Source organism: Dromiciops gliroides, chromosome 4 (assembly GCF_019393635.1).
Source record: "Dromiciops gliroides isolate mDroGli1 chromosome 4, mDroGli1.pri, whole genome shotgun sequence".
Lineage (NCBI taxonomy): Eukaryota > Metazoa > Chordata > Mammalia > Microbiotheria > Microbiotheriidae > Dromiciops > Dromiciops gliroides.
Window position 1 is genome coordinate 213536348 of NC_057864.1, and position 19323 is coordinate 213555670.

Here is a 19323-nt window from a genome sequence, read left to right on the forward strand (position 1 = left end):
ATAGTACAACTTGTTCAACCATTCCCCAATTGATGGGCATCCCCTCAATTTCCAATTCTTTGCCACCGCAAAAAGAGCTGCTATAAATATTTTTGTAAATGTGGGTCCTTTTCTCTTTTTTATGATCTCTTTGGGATATAGACCATATGCACAGCCCCATAGCCCTTTGGGCATAGTTCCAAATTGCTCTCCAGAATGGTTGGATCAGTTCACAACTCCACCAACAATGCCTTGGTATTTCAATTTTTCCACAGCTTCTCCAACATTTATTATTTTCCTTTTTTGTCATATTAGCCAATCTGATAGACATGAGGTGGTGCCTCAAAGTTGCATGGCTCTTAATTATTGAATCAAGCAACAAACTTATTTTTTTTGGTGAGTCAATTGAGGTTAAGTGACTTGCCCAGGGTCACACAGCTAGTTCTAATCATTCTATGACTCTTTGTTGCTTACCATTTCCCTTTTCTGTGTGGGAATAAACTACCTGTTCCATAGATGATTCAAGTTTGTAAATAGATGTGATGAGACCAAACAATTTTCTGATGCAACATCCTTTCTCCCACCTAGAACATGGGGAGGCTTTACTTAAAAAAAGACAAAGATGCTTCCAGACCTATTGGCTTTCATGATTAACACCCCTCACCCCTATTTCTATAGCAGCTTCCTTTCTTCCTCTCCTCTCCAACCCAGGCCTAAGACAAAGCTGTCCCTGGGATTTGGTTGACTTCAACTTCCCTGATGCATTTTCCTGGTTATTTAAGGTCAAACAAAATTCAAGCCACATGGAGTCTATGCTTCTTGGGTTTTGTGCCCACAAAAGTCACCTTTGCAGGGCAGCTAGGTGGCACAGTGGATAGAGCACCGGCCCTGGAATCAGGAGTACATGAGTTCAAATCCGGCCTCAGACACTTAACACTTACTAGCTGTGTGACCCTGGGCAAGTCACTTAACCCCAATTGCCTCACACACACACAAAAAAAATCACCTTTGCTGCCCTTCTGACAAGACAAGTTTCTTTATGAAGACAAAGGGGGTGGATTCCAGAGAAGCTAAATGTCCCTGTATCCTTGATATAAATCTCTGCTGTGTTAGGGCAAAGTAAACCTCATTGGGTTAAATGTTCAATGACATGCCAGTGCTTCGTTTTGTCCCAACATCAAATCTAAACCGAGAATGTTGGTGTTAGAGCTATGCCTCTTATGATAGGGTATCTTTTTTTTTTTTTAAGAATACTTTAGGGGGCAGCTAGGTGGTGCAGTGGACAAAGTGCCGGCTCTGGATTCAGGAGGACCTGAGTTCAAATCCAGCTTCTGACACTTGACACTAGCTGTGTGACCCTGGGCAAGTCACTTAACCCTCCTTTCCCACCACCCCCCCCCCAAAAAAAAGAAAAGAAAAGAAAACCCTAGACTAGAGTCAAATGTAACATTATTGTAATTAGCAATTTTACTGGGAGGTCAAGAAGTAGATGATGAGTCAATGATGATGAGGGCTAAGAAGCCTACTTCCCTTATATGGGGTACCAAGGCTTTATTTTTTAAAAAAATAAACTTTTTATTTATAGTTTTGGGTTCCAATTATTATCCCTCTTTCCCTCCCTCCCCTTCCCACTCCCTGAGGTGGCAAACGGTTACATATGGGTTATACATGTATGATTATGTAAAACATTACTATATTTGTCATTTTGTACAAGCAAACTTGATTAAAAGAAAAAAATAAAAGTGAAAAATAGCATGCAGCAGTCTGTTCCATCAATATCAGTTCTTTCTTTGGAGGTGGATAGTATGTTTCATTAATAGTCCTTTGGGATTGTCTTGGATCATTGTATTGTTGAGAATAGTCAAGTCATTCACAGTTCTTCATCAAAAAATATTGCTGTCTCTGTGTACAACGTTCTCTTGGTTCTCACTTCAAAATACATCATTTCATACATACCTTTCCAGGCCTTTCTGAAGTCATCCTGCTTGCTATTTCTTATAGCACAATAATATTCCATCACCACAGTTTGTTTAGCCATTCCCCAATTGATGGGCATTCCTTTGATTTCTGATTCTTAGCCACCACAAAAAGAGCTGCTATAAATATTTTTGTACAAATAGGTCTTTTTCTCTTTTGGGGGGATGGGAGATATCAACCTAGCAGTGGTATTGCTGGATCAAAGGGAATGCACAGTTCTATAGCCCTTTGGGCATAGTTCTAAATTGCTCTCCAGAATGGTTGGTACCAAGGCTTTAGCTGTATGGCTGGGTCTCACAAGGACAATCTGACCTCCCATTCACCCCATTACACAAGAGGAGGAAAAAGAACTGTGGAGTATAGATGCTGAATGAACCATACTATTTCTTTTGTTTTGGGTGCTGTTGTTTTTCTATTTTGAAGTTTTTTGTCATTGCTCTGATTTTTCTCTTATAACGTGATTAATGCAGAAATATGTTTAATGTTATTACATGTATATATATATGTATATATATATTATATATATAACCTATATCAGATTACCTGATGTCTAGGGGAGGGGGGAGGGAGGGAGAAAAATCTGAAATTGGAAAGCTTGTATAAACAAAAGTTGAGAACTATCTTTACATGTAACAGGAAAAAAATAAAATACTTTATTAATTTTTTTTTTAAAAAGAGGAGGCCTATTTGTGCATGCATATCTTCCAGGCACACTGCCATATCATTAGCCTGTCCTTGACAGTCTTGGAGACTTTCTTATCAATAGTTTCCCAGGGGACAGTCCCCGAGACCTTTTGCACCCCTGAGTCATCGGGACCCCGGTCCCCAGAGCCAGGAAGATGGTTTGAGGTGGCTTTGCCGGCTCCAAGATTGTCCTGAGTGTGCTCGATGTGGTCTACATGCTGGTGGGGCTGATGCTGATTGGGGTAGCTGCCTGGGGCAAGGGTGTTCAGCATCCACATCATTGGGGGAGTCATCAAGGTGGGTGTCTTCCTCCTCCTCATTGCCATGCTTGGTCTCATTGGTGCTGTCTACCACCACCAAGTCCTGCTTTTCTTTTATATGATAATACTTGGTTTGGTTTTGATCTTCCAATTTGGAATCTCTTGTTCCTGTCTGGCAATTAACAGAAACACACAGAAAGATGTCATCAGCACCTATTGGTTGGTCATGACTAATAAGACCCGGAATGAACTAGAGATAAGTTTGGATTGCTGTGGCCTCTTCAATTCTACAACCTTATACCTCCAGGACTACACCTTCTGCACTGCACTCTGTAAGACCCATAGCCCAAAGCCCCAGGTTTGTGGAGACAAATTCCTTAAGCATTCAGACAAAGCACTGAAAATCCTCGGGGGTGGGGGTTAGGGGGTGGGTTGGACTATGGGATTCTGGAATCAGAAGGATCCTCAAGCAAACCTCAGTGCCTTCCTATAAAGATCTCTGATGTCCCTGACCCTTCTTTTTCCCACTCTCCCTCATGGTGGGGACCCCAGGGTCTTTTCCATGTAAGGAAGTAGGAAGAGACCCTTCTTTGCTACAACCCATAAGCTGATTGGACAGTTAGGCTTCTGTCCTTGATATGATGTTTTGGAGATAGGCAGAGTTGGGAAGATTCTGAGCACACCCTCATACCCCCAGGAAGGGGGATGCTATTTGTCGAGTGCATGTGACTGAATGGGGCAAGAAGGAAGCCCCCTGCAAACTCTAGACCTGCCAGCCTCCTCTGAGACTGGCTTGATCTTTCCTACCCTGCCCAGGATTTCTGGTCTCCAAGATTAATCAGAGCCAAGACACAGCCAATCACCCAGAATGGAAGCAATTTCCTTTGGGGGGGGGCGGGTAAAGGTCCTCCAAAGGTGACGACTTTCTCATGTCACTAAGAGCATAAGCTTTGTATTTTTGGATAGTGTAGTGAATGTAAAAAAAAAAAAAAATCAATAGTTTCCCAGGGAAGTATACATGTACACCTGGTCTCTCTTTTGCTTTCCTTGTTTGCCCTGCCCTATAAAAGGAGGCCCCTTAGGGTGGGACAGGATGGGAATTCACATAACGTCCACTGGCCATTCTGGCATTGACTCCCTTTATGTAAGTCTCCTTTATGTTTTGGTTTTGGTTTTTTGTGGTGCAATGAGGGTTAAGTGACTTGCCCAGGGTCACACAGCTAGTAAGTGTCAAGTGTCTGAGACCGGATTTGAACTCAGGTCCTCCTGAATCCAGGGCTGGTGCTTTATCCACTGTGCCACCTAGCTGCCCCTGTAAGTCTCCTTTAAATAAATTCTCTTTCACCCTGGAGCTGCCAGTGTCTTTCTTCGGGTATTGAGTTTTTATCTCAGTTATAGGGGAGGTGTTATCTGCCCAAGCTCCTGACTGTACCCAACACCTTACTAAAAAAGTCAGGCTTGGAGCAGCTAGGTGGCGCAGTGGATAAAGCACAGGCCTTGGATTCAGGAGGACCTGAGTTCAAATCCGGTCTCAGACACTTGACACTTACTAGCTGTGTGACCCTGGGCAAGTCACTTAACCCCTATTGCCTCACCAAAAAAAAAAAAAAAAAAAAAAGTCAGGCTTTCCCCAGAGCTGAACTCTGGAAAGAGATCAACAATGCCTGTGGCTCCAGACAAGAAGTGTCTAATTACCAATTGTGCAAAATACAAAATAAATACAAGACAAAATTTTGGGGGAGGAGGCCCTTGCTACTGATGGGATTGGAAAAGACACCATGTAGAACAAGGGTTCTTAAACTTTTTTGTATCTTGGACTCCTTAGACAGTCTGTGAAGTCTGTGGAACCCTTTTTAGAGCATCATTTTTCCATGCATAATATAAATAAAGCAACAGTTTTACCTGCATAAAATAAAATAAGATTATAAAAGAAACCAATCGTATTGAAATAGTGTTATCTATCTATCTATCTTATTTTGGTTTTGGGGGTTTTTTGGTGGGGAAATGAGGGTTAAGTGACATACCCAGGGTCACGTAGCTAGTAAGTATCAAGCGTCTGAGGCCTATTTTGAATTCAAGTCCTTGTGAATCCAAGGCCAGTGCTTTATCTACTGTGCCACCTAGTGGCCCCCAAAAGCATAGATTCTTATAGATGAGGAAACTGAGGCAAACAGAGTTAAGAGACTTGCCCAGGATCACACACCCAATAAGTGTCTGAGGCTGGAATTGAACTCAGGTCTTCCTTAACTCCAGGCCTGGGGCTTTGTCCACTGTGCCACTTAGCTGCCATCTGAGATATCTCTGGATTCTTCTAATTATTAGGAAGTTTTCCCTTAGATCCAGCTCTCTTTGAAAGGCATGTGCCCTAATGTTCCAGATAGAGCCAAAGTGATATATGGTATACAATTACATTCTGTTTGGGGTAAGGTTGAGTTTTGATCTTTAAAAAAAATTTATTTATTATAAACACACAGCTAGAAAATCAACAAACATGAACATTTTCAGTCAGTAGCTCAGCTGGGTAGAGCATTAGATGGAGTTCAAATCCAGTCTCAGCCATTTAGTAGCTGCGTGAACCTGGGCAAGTCATTTAACCTCTGTCTGACTCAGTTTCCTCAACTATAAAATTGGGATCATTATAGCACCTACATACCAGGGTTGATGTGAGGATCAAATAAGATATTTGTAAAATGCTTGATTAGCATAGTGTAGGTATTTAATAAATGCTTATTCTCTCCCTCCCTCCCTCCCTTAGTGCCCTGGATACCCAAATCACAACAGGAAAAAGGAGCAGAACAATCTAGGGCTCATGAAGGAACACTGGTTGGATTCTTAGCTCTGGCCCTTTCATGAATTTGCTGCTTGGCCCTAGTTCTGTGATGTCAACCTATCTAAGCTTCAGTTCTTTCATCTGGAAAAGCAGAGAGGATCTTGTTAGGTGAGGTCTCCCAGTTTTGCTAGTCATCCCTAAATATCTTATACCAGGACTGTGGCTGGTCTTTGAATGCAACAAAGTTGTGAGATGGAATACAGTTTAGTGCAGTTCTGGAAAAGATCTGCTAGGTCTTGAGGGAAAAGATGAGTCCATTCCCTTTCTGGGAGGCGTGCATTGCATCATCTTTTTTTTTTTTTTTTGTGGGGGGCAATGAGGGTTAAGTGACTTGCCCAGTGTCACACAGCTAGTAAGTGTCAAGTGTCTGAGGCTGGCTTTGAACTCGGGTCTTCCTGAATCCAGAGCTAGTGCTTTATCTACTGCGCCACCTAGCTGGCCCCATTGCATCATCTTAAAATGTCAGATCCTCAAAGGTGTGATTTGGGAGAGGGGGTCATGGTTTTGTTCTGCATCCATACCATCCAGGAAGCAATCACCATGTCTGAACAACACACCAGGGAGGATTCTGGGCACTTTGGAATGCGATGGGTGCCAAAGGAAATAGCCCATGAATATGAGGTCAAAAGTATCCTAGACCAAGCATGAACAACCTGGAAGAGGGGGCAGCAGGAGGGGGGCTTAGTAAATAAGGACCTCATTTAACCCTCTCAGTTGCCTCTCTGACTGCTAGCAATGTTCAGGTGATGGAGCTGAGAAGAAAGCAACTAAAAGGAGATCACTATTCCTAGCCCTGTGCAAGGAAGGCCTGTGTACCAGACAATGCTCTGATCCCTTTGGCACTCATCTCCCAGGGACACTCAGAGGTCAAAATCCAATTCAGAAAGGAGTTAAATTCAGGTAGCAAGGTGACACAGTGGTTAGACCTCTGGGTCTGGAGTCAGGAAGACCTGAGTTCAAATGTGGTTTCAGATACTTACTAGCTGTGTAACCCTGGACAAATAATCCCTGTATGCCTCAGTTTCCTCAACTATAAAATGGGTGTTCTAATAGCACCTACCTCCCAGGGTTGTTGTACAGAATAAATGAGATGTTTGTAAAGCACTTAGCCCAGTACTTAAAACATAGTAGGTGTTTACTAAATGCTCACATGTTTGTTATTCAATTGTTTTTTGTGGGGTTTTTTTTTTTTGCAGGGCAATGGGGATTAAGTGACTTGCCCAGGGCCACACAGCTAGTAAGTGTCAAGTGTCTAAGGCCAGATTTGAACTCAGGTCTTCCTGAATCCAGGGCCAGTGCTTTATCCACTGCTCCACCTAGCTGCCCCCTGTTGTTCAATTTTACAGTCCAATATTCAATCAACAAATACTCATTGTATTAATTATAAATATTTTCCAAATTCTTGTTATTTCCAGTATTATTCTTGGAGTTTCAACCAAGGTAGGGTACCAAAGGAATAGATACTGTTTAAACACTATAGAGACCCCATTCTTTCTTGGTGTCCTCTGTCACACACCCCCACCAAGTGTGGTAGGGGGAGCATCCTGGGAGAACCATAATTCCAATGCAAACTTCCCCTACTAGTACCCAGTTTCCCCTTTATATAACCTTAAAATTTTTTTTCTATTTTTTTATATAGAATTTTCTCCCACCATGTAAAAAACAAACTGTAACATCAATTTTTAAAACTTTGTGTTTCAAATTCTCTTCCTTCCTCCCTACCCCCAAGCTTCAGGGGGTCCAAGGTAGTACAATTTAAAGAGAGGCAGGTTCTCCACTCACCTGACCTGTGCTCTGGTCTGTAAATGACCTCAGGCCTACTTGCTCTTTAACCAGAAACAAAATTCTGTTTCGCTATGGTTGCTAACTCCAGCGAGCCCGCGCCCCTCCCCTACCTGGGCTGCTGCAGCTCAAGACTGCTTCCTGGTTCCCAGAATGGGCAAAACAACCAAGTTCCACCTCAGCACCAGCAGAGACCCCTGTAATCTCCCCCCAGCCAACAACTTGATCCTCTCACCAGACTGTGAGCTGAGTTCCAGAAGAAGCCACCTCTGTGGCTGATTCAGAGGCTCTGGGGGTCTCTTTCTCTGGTGAGGCCTGCCTGGGGCTGGATCTGCACATGTGGCAGTAGGGCTGTGCTTTGCTCTCACCCTGGTATAATAGACCTTTCCTGCTGACCTTCTAAGCCACCTTTGACTGGAAAATGATCCCACCCCCATCCTTGGGTTCTGCTGCTCCAGGAATTGTCTTATGGTATTATTTGGAGGTTTTGGGGGTGATTGTGTGGGGAGCTCTGAGAGGTTACTGCCTTTCCTCTGCCATCCCCTTTATATAACCTTGGCAATGTTTTTTTTGCAATGGGTGGGCCCTGTTCCAGGCCTCTCTGGCCCTGCCTCTTCTCTCTGGCCTCAAGCCAGTCTTATGGGAATATAAACTCACCTTCTTTCAGGAGCTCCTCACTTGTCCTAGGATCTCCTTCTAGCACCATGCAGATCAACTTCACTGGCCTCAGGGCCCTGGTGACTGGTGCAGGGAAAGGTGAGGAGGAAGGGGAAGGGAGGGAAAGGGATATTCCCATCAGAAACCCCTTTAGCAGTCTGTTGAAGCCTATGGACCCCTTCTCAGAATAATACAGTTTTTAAAAGCATAAAATAGAATACATAGAATTACCAAAAAAAAGGACAATTATGTTGAAATACAGTTATCAAAACATATATTTTGTTGTTGTTGTTGTTGTTTTGGTAAGGCAATTTGGGTTAAGTGACTTGCCCAGGGTCACACAGCTAGTAAGTGTGTGAAGTGTCTGAGGCCGGATTTGAACTCAGGTACTCCTGAATCCAGGGCCGGTGCTCTATCCACCTCACCACCTAGCTGCCCCAAAACATATATTTTTTAAGTTCATGGATCCCAGGTTAAGAACCTCTGGTTTAGAAGTCAGGGGTCTGGGGTGCATGTGTGTAAATGGGGATAGTGACTGAATCCATCCTGTGTCTTGGCTAAAAGCACCTTCTTTCCTCATCCCTAGTACTTTGTGAAGAGTTTAGGATGGGGATTTGAGGATACTTCAAATTGCCTTCAGGTAATGATGGTGGGGTGGGTAGAGCTCTGGGCCTGGAGTTGGGAAGAACTGAGTTCAAATCCAGCCTCAGACACTTGCTAGCTGTGTGGCTCTGGGCAAGTCACTTCACCCTGTTTGCTTCGGTTTCCTCATCTGTCAAATGAGCAGCTAGGTGGCACAGTGGACAGAGCACTGACCCTAGATTCAGGAGGACCTGAGTTCAAATCAGGCCTCAGACACTTAACATTTACTAGCTGTATGACCCTGGGCAAGTCACTTAACCCCCATTGCCCCACAAAAGAAAAAATGAGCTGGAGAAGGAAATAGTAAATCAGTATCTGTGCCAAGAAACCCCCAAAATGTGGTTATGGAGAGACAGATATGACTGAAAATGTTACGGCATGATTGACACAGAAAATACTGAGCCAGGTATTCGAGGTGGAAAGAGAGAGAGAGAGTTTATCACACATGGGCCCAAAGGAGGTTTCCAGCCTCCTACAGTGGGCTCCAAAGCTTGTAGCCCAGCTGGTTATATACAAAAAGAGTAGGTGTGGTACAGGCAAGTTTATCAAATGAAGATGAGGTCAGTTATTTAAGGAACAAAGGATGCATAGTGGTGACATCATTACAGGAATACATAAGAATGAGGTCAGTAGTTAAGGGGGGGTTGTCATTTCAGCTGTGGTACCTCAAGGCCAGGGTCTGTTTGAGACATACAAGGTCAGATTCTACATGTGGTTTTCCACATCAAAACAACTCAACAGCAACAATGATGAAAGGTTTGACAGAAATCCTTGGATATTGCCATGAATGAGTACTAAAGCTAAGTCTTTACCCTCTTCACCCAATCTTGCCCAAATCAGGCATACAGCACAGCCCCCGTGGAAGAGTCTGGTGCATTGCCACCCTAGGATGTCTAGGGAAGAAAGAGACCAGAAATCCTGCAAGCCTGCTCCCGTCAGGAGAGGGGCAGGAGGGATTGATCAAAAGGGCAGGGGCTCTTGGGTATTAAAGGGCTTTCTAACGCCCCCCACCCCCCACTTCAAAATTGAAAGGAAAAAAGTTCAGTGTTCAGGTGGATTCAGAAGGGTGGGGAGGATGTCATCTCTAAGGAGTTTGCTGAAAAAGCTAGTATACATTACGTTCATTGGACAGGAATGTATGTTTAGCTTGAGATGATCCTGCAGAGTACCACATATATATGGCATTCCCTAAGAGCTTACATCTTTGCAAAGAAATCGGAACCTGATTCCATTTAGACACGGTATATTAAACAGGGGTCAGGGAAGAGGAGAATGCTTGTTTACACTAGGAGGTGTGGCATGTTCCAAAATTCTTAGGGCAGTTTAAAGCTTAATTGAAATAGCTTAAAATTGTACATTTTAAGTTAAATTATTTTAGGTTAAAATAGCTTTTTAGCTATTTTTAAAGAACGGAGTTGAACTATACTGGGAGTTCCCTCAGTGAGAGACAACAGAGTAGAGAACTATTATCAGAAGTTGCTATAATTAGGTGTCCAAGTTATCCTTGGTGCATCCAGTACTACAGCTCCCGTGGTTTGGTGAGGCATGAGGGACAAAGGCTAATATTTTGGAGGGGAGGAGGCTGATTCTGTGAAATACACTGCCCCAGTGGGGCACTGGGGTAGGGGACTTGGGGTGAAGAAGATCCTTTTGGCCCTATAGGAATTGGAAGGGATACAGTGAAGGCGCTGCAAGACTCTGGGGCTAACGTGGTGGCAGTGAGCAGGACCAAAGAGGACCTGGTCAGCCTTTCCAAGGAGGTGAGGAAATTCAGCACTGAACCCCATTCCCCACTCTCCAAATTTCATACACACGCAGAGCAGTACTGATCAGTCTTGGCACAGGGAACCAAACATGCTTTTATTTTTGTTTTGTTTTTTTGTTTGTTTGTTTGGTTTTTTAGTGAGGCAATGGGGGTTAAGTGACTTGCCCAGGGGCACACAGCTAGTAAGTGTTAAGTGTCTGAGGCCGGATTTGAACTCAGGGACTCCTGACTCCAGGGCTGGTGCTCTATCCATTGCGCCACCTAGCTGCCCCAAACATGCTTTTAAATGAGAAATTCTTCAACTTTGAGTCTTGGACCTCCTCTCATGAGAATTATGAAGACTATGGATTCCTTCTCAAAATAGGTTTTCCAATGCTTACAATAAAATATAAAGTGTGCAGAACAAAGGAAACCAATTCTATCAAAAGATAGTTATTGGGGGCAGCTAGGTGGTGCAGTGGATAAAGCACTGGCCTTGGATTCAGGAGGACCTGAGTTCAAATCCAGCTTCAGACACTTGACACTTAACTAGCTGTGTGACCCTGTGCAAGTCACTTAACCCTCTTTGCCCTGCAAAAAAAAAAAAAAAAAAGATGGTTATCAAATTGTTAAACAAAAAAAAATCATGGGAGCCCAGGTTACAACTCTGACCTTAAGGAATTTTTAAAGATAAATTCTGTTGGAGCCAATGGGTAACACATCCCAGGATACTCTGGGATGCCAGCCTCTGTGTGTGTGTGTGTGTGTGTCTGTGTGAGGGATGAGGCAGTGAGCCCACAACACTAGACTTCAAGGGTCTAGGATCACTGAGAAGCTGCTACAGGACAAGGGTCAAAGAAGGGGGCTGAATTAGGGCCTGGAAACAGACCATCAGGAAACTAGCTGTTTTCACTAATTATTCTTACTAATTAAATGCTTGGCTCAGTTTGTCTTCAAACTGCTAAATGAGCTTTAAGTACTTTCAAAGAAAGGTCCACTAAATTTCCATGTGCTGAGGCAGGAGCTAGTTATGAGCTCTGGTCCATTATGGACTTTGAGCTACGTTATTAACATTTAGAACTGAAAGTGACCCGAAATCATCTAACCCAACTATCCTCATTTTATAAATACATATATATATACAGTGGTATAAAGAGGTTAGATAACTGTCCAAGTCACATGTGTCACTTGTATTTTCTCTCTATCCTGTATCCTTTTACCCATCTCCCCTCTATTTCCCATTTCCTTTCTCCCTTCTGGGGTAGCTTCTTGACACTTGCCTCTCTTGCTCCACAGCGTCCAGGGATAGAGACAGTCTGCGTGGACCTGGAAAATTGGGAGGCCACTGAACATGCACTGGGAAACATAGGCCCCGTGGACCTGTTGGTCAACAATGCAGCCATACTTCTGATAGAGCCCTTTTTGGAGGTTTCCAAGGAGGCTTTCGACAGGTCAGGGATGGGAGTAGGGAAGAGGGGGCTAGGAGGGGAGGGCAGGTCTGGAGGTTTGGGGGAGACTTTAACTGGGGCTAGGTTATAAACCAAACATAGAAAAGAAAAGCCTGAGAGTTCCTAAGATAGATCAGGGAGAAGAGCCAACCCCTCTGTGGTGATAAGACTGTGGATGGGGACAGAAAGGCAATACTGAGAAAATGGAGACTAAATGGAGAGTTGGGAGAAGGGAGAGGAGATGGATAGAAGAAACAAGGTCTCAGCCCTGCTACTAATTACTTAGGTGGCCTTGGGCAATGTTTTTCCCTCTCTCTGGGCTTCAGTTTTCTCTTCTGTAAAAGGAGGGAGTTGAGTTAGGTGATAGCTAAGGTTTCTGCCTGTTCTAAATATACTATGAACCTCAGGGGAAGGGAGGTATTTATGACTCACAGGATATTTGTCTGCAGGACCATCCATGCGAACCTTCGCTCAGTCATCCATCTTTCCCAGGTGAGGACAATGGGCTTGGAGTTGGCTTTCAGAGGGGCCAGAAGGCAGGGTGACTATAATTCTGGTGCCAAGGGTCATCAATTAGCAAGTCTGGAGCAAATAGGTCTCTAATCAACTTTATAATTCATGATTCTAAAATAATATATAAAATAGACAAGTATTTACTGCTAGTAAAATTGCAATCTCTCAGACTTTAGTTCTGCTGGGCTGCTTCAGGAGACAGGAGTGGATTTTATTCTACAGGCCTGTACGAGCAGCAAAGACTGGGTGGCCACTGGTTTTATATGTCATAGGAGAGATTCCTGTTCAGGCATGGGCTCAACTGGATGGTCTGAGGCTAGATGATCTTTGCCAATTCTGAGATTTTTGTGAAAGCAAATCAGGGCTCAGTGTGAAAGGAAAGGGCCAAAAGAACAGATTGTGGACTATGAGGTGGTACAGTGAGTGGATAAAGCACTGGAACTGGAGTCAGGAAGATCTGAGTTCAAATGTGGCCTCATGACACTTACTAGTGTGGCCCTGGACAAGTCATTTAACCTTGTTTGCCTCAGTTTCCTCATCTCTCAAATGAGCTGGAGAAGGCAATGGCAAACCACTCCAGTAACTTTGGGGGGGGGGGGGCAGGGCCCAGGGTCACACAGCTAGTAAGTGTCAAGTGTCTGAGGCAGGATTTGAACTAAGGTCCCCCTGAATCCAAGGCCAGTGCTTTATCCACTGCGCCACCTAGCTGCCCTCCACTCCAGTATCTTTGCCGAGAAAACCCCAAATGGAGTCACAAAGAGTAAGGCATGACTGAACAACAACAAAAATTGTTATTATTACTATTACCAGATAAGAGTAAAAGTGAATGAAAATGTATGAATAAACAAAATCCTATTGGGAACTTAAGAGGGAATGACCCTCTTAAGGGTTGTATTTTATGAATTTATTTTAATACATTTAGATGTAAAATAGCTATAAGCAAGTTTACTTGGTCACATTGATGTTCAACACTAAGTTACTTCTAAAGAAGTAACTAAGGCATTTGAGAGGGAATTAGTTACCACAATAACTGTACTTAAGGCCCTCTCAAGCTTTGGGACAAAGCCTGCTTACTGCACTCTAGTTCTACCTCTGAGCTGTAGAAGGCAGTGTGATCAAGACAGCTTTCCTTCTACTGGTCCCAGATAGTAGCCAGGGGGCTGATTGCTCGAGGAGTCCCAGGATCTATCGTCAATGTCTCCAGCATAGTCTCTCGGGCGGCTATTCAAGGCTTGACCTGCTACAGTGAGTGTCTTCCCTTCCCCTCCACCTACCACTGCTCCTACCCAGGCCCTGAATCAGACCCTGGGTCCTAAGTCCCTGGGCAGAGGTGGAGTCCATCCCTCAGTTCAGTTTGAGGGACAGTGCGTTGGATTCAGAATCAGAAAGACCCACTCTGAATCTGGATTTTGACACCTGGGTGACTTTGGAGAAACTGAGGCCCAGAGAGAGGAAGCGATCTGGTCCTCTCTAGAACAAAGAGCTTGCACCCTAACGCAACTCTAAGGTCCCTTCTAACTCTAGAATCCTACTGTCCCTTTCTCCTTCCCCTCTAAAGTCCAGCTTTTCCCACTTGGCCAGGAAGTCCCACATAATTCTCCCTAGGGATCACTCAGCCTAGAGGGAAAGCAGTGTGACTATCCCAGACTGGGTTTCTTATAGTTTTTCTCCTTTCCTTCCTTCTTTCCTTCCTTCCTCTAGGTTCCACCAAAGGTGCAATGGACATGCTGACCAAGGTGATGGCTCTAGAGCTCGGGCCTCACCAGGTGAGAGGTCTGGGCCAATGGGAAATTTCGGGGGAGGGGAGGTACAAGAAGAGCTGCTGAAATAGGGAACAAGGACAAGCGGGGCCTGTGGGAACAGGGAGTCTGGACCCTGGAGACAGAAAAGCCCATGCTGATGGCTGCCTCCTTTGGGTCTCAGATCCGGGTCAATACCGTGAATCCCACAGTGGTCCTCACTCCCATGGGGAAGAAGGTCTCTGATAATCCAGAATTTGTTAAAGCCATGAAGAAACGCACTCCCCTGGGGAAGTTTGCAGGTATATATGTGGGGGTGGGCTGTCGGAGTGGGTGGGGAGGTTGGTCAATGTTCAGTCACTCCCCTCTTCAGGGTTTCATTAGAGAATTAATGGATCTCGACAATAGAAGGCCACAGACCCAGGGCATAGCAGGGTGGAGAAGGCTGGGTGTGGTGTGGGTAAACTACTGCTTCCACATAGCCCTTCTCTGCCAACCCTCCCCCCCCCTCCCCCCGCCACACACACACACACACAACTTTCTGGTATTACTGGGGTAGGTGGGAAGAAGCCCCAGGCCTGACTCAGCCCCTCTGAATAAACCAGTTTCTACAATTCCACTCTCTCACGATTCCCACTTTGAGGAGAACCCTTCCTCTAAGCTCACCCCTTCTCCTTGCAGAGGTGGAGGACGTGGTTCACAGCATCCTCTTTCTGCTGAGTGACAAGAGTGCCATGATCAATGGCTCAGGCATCATGGTTGATGGCGGGTACCTGGCTTCCTAGAATCTAGCAACCCTCCCCCCTAGTGGGAATTCTGTTTCATTCCCTCCCATAGCCCCCTCCCTGTAAAAGATTCATGTTGGGTCTTCCCTGCCTGTGCTTGGTCCTATACTAAGAAGATTAGACTAATCTGGGCCTCTGACCGGCATGTTCTCACGGAGGTAATGGTACACATACACCCCCTTGCTCCCGGCTCCAGATGGAATATAATAACTTGGCTTCTATTTCCTTCGACTCCACCCACCTACCCCAACTAAACAAAAAGGTCCAGCTTCTAATCATCCCCAGGGAACTGTAGCTTCTTGGCTTTCTCAGAGAAGCTTATTTTTCAGTCCCACTTCCACTCTCCTCCCCAACCCTACCGTGGATAAATCTCAGAGAATACTAAGAATCCGCCTTTGATCCCTTTGGTTCTCAAACACCTGTAATTCTTCTGGGAAACAAAGCCCTATATCCTGCCCTCTTTTGACCCCACTTCCCCCTCCCACTCCCCTCCTCCAACTGGGTGCTGAATGTGGAACCGGTGGATTCCATCTTGATTCTAATCCTGGCTCTGGCTTTTAGGGCCTGCCCTGGAAAAGTCACAAACTCTCTATGCCACATTATCCCCATCTATAAAATGAGAGGGTCAGACCAGATGGCCTCTAAGCTCCCTTTCTGACCCTAAATCTATGAGCCTATAAACCATAAGGTCCAAACCCAGAACACTACCCCCTTCTACTTAAGGCCTCCGGTGGGGACAGTGGGAGTTGGGATGGTGGGGTGGGATAGGGAGAGGCAACAATCATGAATAAACTTGTCATGGAAAAACTACAAGGTTCTGCATCTACTCAGAAATATATGGAATCATGCCCTAGATTGGGTGTCCCAAGAGCTGGGTTCTAGTTCCTGCTCTAACAAGATCTTGGTCAGTGACTTTCAGTTTCCCCGTCTTTATTTTTTAATAGTATTTTATTTTTTCCCCAATTTTATGTAAAAACAACTCAATATTCATTTTTACACAATTTTGAGTTCCAGACTTTTTTGCCTCTTCCCCAAACAGTAAGCAATTTGCTATAGGTTATATATGCACAATCATGTAAAACTTATTTCCATATTAGTCATTTTGTGAAAGAAAAAACAGACCAAAACTTCCTCATCTTAAAACATGAGGAAGTCAGGCTAGGTGATCTAGACTGAAGGTCACTTTGCTGCTCCAACCATCTAGTTTTGTGGCTGGAAATTCCAATCCTAATACCAGAGTTGAGAGTAGCTTGCCTTTAAGAAGACTCACCCTGCAACAAAAGCAATTCAACAAGCCTTTATTAAGCACCCAGGGCATACAGAGCACTGAGCTAGGCACTCAAGGGGAGACACAATGTTTTAGATGTGTTATGGAGCTTACAAGAGGGGGACAGATCTATGAATCATTCATAGGATTATGGAGCTAGATGTGATGGGGACCTCCGAGGCCCCCCATGACAAGGTCCAACTCTGACATTTCAATCAGTAAGCATTTCTTAAGTGTGTTAGATATTTAAAAAAATGAAATAAGTCCTATATGAAAAATGAAATAATTCTTATATATGAGACAGCTGGTGGTGCAGTCACAGAGCAATGGGCATGGAATCAGAAAAGACTTGAGTTTAAATTCAGCATCAGACACTTACTAACTTTATGACCCTGGGCAAGTCACTTAATCTGTTTGCCTCAGTTTCCTGAACTGTAAAATTCGGATAATAATAGCACCTACCTTCCAGAATTATTGTGAGGATCAAATGAGATAAAAATTGGTTCAAAATCACTTAGCCCTAATATGCTTGGCACATAGTAGGCATTGTATAAATGTTTCTTTTTTTCCCTCTTCTCTTTCCTTCTCTTTCCCTTTTCTCCATATATAAGTATAACGGGTGCATGGGGTGGCCACCTACATTGCAGCATATCACATCTCTCACACAAGCATGTGGATTGATTGGGCTGGCTCTTTCATTTCAATGTATCCTCATACTGGCAGGTCTAGGTTCCCAGAAAAGGAACACCCCTTTACACTCAAATTCTCTCAGTTTTAGGAATAATCCTGAAAGGAATCGAAATCACCACTTTAGCTCCTAAGCCCCACCTATGTATTTCCATTTATACAACCCAGCCACTCACAATGATGACATATTTAGATCTTTAAAATAATGATTTATTTAGCAATAAAGCAAAATAAATAATAACATTATAGGTACTCAAATATTAAAACAAGGTCATATATGATAAAATATATTACAATCCACACATAAACCTGGGTCACACTTTCTCACCAATGCTTTCGGTATCTGGGGTGGGGAAGGGAAAGGAATGGACACACACTCACAGAAACATGCTAAATGTGTACATAGGTGAGAAAAATTCCTGTGTTCAAGGTATTTCACAATTCTGTAACTTTAAACTTTGGTATCCGATTTCTACCCATAAAAAGCCCTTGATGAGCATAGCTTTGATGCTGAATCAAAGCTCCTGCTAACATAATTTGATCCATGCTGTGATTGACTAACAGGTCACCCAGCATAACATCTCACCCAAATGAGTCAATTTGCTGGGCAGCTCCTTTGAGTCTCTTTCAAGCTGGTCCTCTGCTTGATTGGATTTCTTTCTTTCTTTCTTTCTTTCTTTCTTTCTTTCTTTCTTTCTTTCTTTCTTTCTTTCTTTCTTTCTTTCTTTCTTTCTTTCTTTCTTTCTTTCTTTCTTTCTTTCTTTCTTTCTTTCTTTCTTTCCTTCTTTCTTTCTTTCTTTCTTTCTTTCTTTCTTTCTTTCTTTCTTTCTTTCTTTCTTTCTTTCTTTCTTCCTTCCTTCCTTCCTTCCTTCCTTCCTTCCTTCCTTCCTTCCTTCCTTCCTTCTTTCCTTCCTTCATTTCTTTCTTTCTTTTGGATTTGTTTCTTAAATAGCAACTGTCGTATCGGGCAATGTTGGAGATGGAGGAGAGTGAGATTGGAATAGGAATAATGACTTGAGAAAATACTGAGTAATGATAGAGAGATAAGAGATCACCATGCAGGAGAAGAATAGATTTAGGAGGGGTGAGGTACAGGGAGAGGAGAAATGATAGGTTAGGGTCATATATAAGAATATCTGAATTTTTGATTAAGGAAGTTTAATACCTATGGGTAATGATTACATCTGGATATGATCGTCCCTAATGTAGTGTCTGAGGGTGGAGTAAAAGAATGGCATTAAGGAGACTGAGAAATTGAAGGGTTAGAGACTTTGAGGGTGAAGTCCCCTAATAAAAGAGTAGGAGTGACCCTGGTCAAGTCACTTAACCCCAATTGCCATCTCCAGTCATCCTAATGTATATCTTGCCACTGGACCCAGATGGTTCCAGAGGAGAGAGTGAAGTTGGTGACCTTGCACAGCCCTCCCTCACTTAAATCCACTTCATTATCAGTCATGACATCTGCCATAGTCCTCTTCAATAATTAAGGACAAACAATAATGACAACAAAAGAGAGTTGGGGAGGAGAGGAAGATGATGAACCAGGTACTGACCTCCTTGAGAAAGTAGAGAGATTAACCTGAGAGCTGCCATACAATAGCCATCATGGAGTGGATTGGAGAGAAAATTGTAATGAAGTGAACTTCAAAAGAGGAGAACTTGCTGAGTGATGACAGTAAAGGGATACTCCAATCTCCAGGTCCAGGAGTGGAGTGGTGACAAGGGAAGCCCGAGAAGGTCTAGTATATGGAAGGAGTGTAAGATAAAGAAGGGAAAAATGAAGGGAAGTTGGTTCACATATATATGCATATGGGGTGTATGGAATGTCCAGAAGAACTAACCCCTCCAGTGTGAGGCCTTGCCAACCCTTTTTCAGGGCTGCTCATCAACCTTTGGTGTCTACCTTTCACCCAACTCTCACCTGTTGCTCCAAGAAGCCGAAACATGTGAAGCAGCCATATCCTGGTAAAACTGTCTCAGCAGACAGGCTTAATTATTTTTTTTTTTCATTTGGTGCCATGCTTTTATTCAAATGAAAGGGAGAAATACACTATACCAGGAAATGAACAATATGACAATATTTTACAGCAGAGCATCTGAAAAAAAAGTTGGAAATAACGCTCCAAGTGGATAGATAAGCACACCATACACTGTACATTGCTCAATAGTGCCCATGAAACTGTAATTAAATTACCTGATTTTGGCTTTAAACAGCCAAACAAGAAAAGCTGTAACAGTCAGTTATACTAAAATCAAAACCCAAATAAACCAAGAGGAACTGAAAATTTTCCATAGCTGTAATAACAGTTAGAATTGGACATTTTTGCCT

The 19323-nt window shown here is 43.6% G+C and overlaps 1 protein-coding gene and 1 pseudogene across 1 annotated transcript; both read left to right on the plus strand.

The window, feature by feature from the left end:
* Nucleotides 1–2795: 2795 nt before the first annotated feature.
* On the plus strand, nt 2796–3324 carry LOC122754861 (annotated as a pseudogene).
* Nucleotides 3325–8216: 4892 nt separating this feature from the next.
* On the plus strand, nt 8217–15040 carry LOC122725519 (carbonyl reductase [NADPH] 2-like). The gene is made up of 8 exons (XM_043962655.1): nt 8217–8268; nt 10474–10571; nt 11852–12006; nt 12453–12495; nt 13662–13761; nt 14218–14282; nt 14440–14557; nt 14937–15040. Exons 1-8 carry the CDS (start codon nt 8217–8219, stop codon nt 15038–15040), a joined length of 735 nt encoding a protein of 244 aa, XP_043818590.1.
* The last annotated feature ends 4283 nt before the right edge of the window (nt 15041–19323 follow it).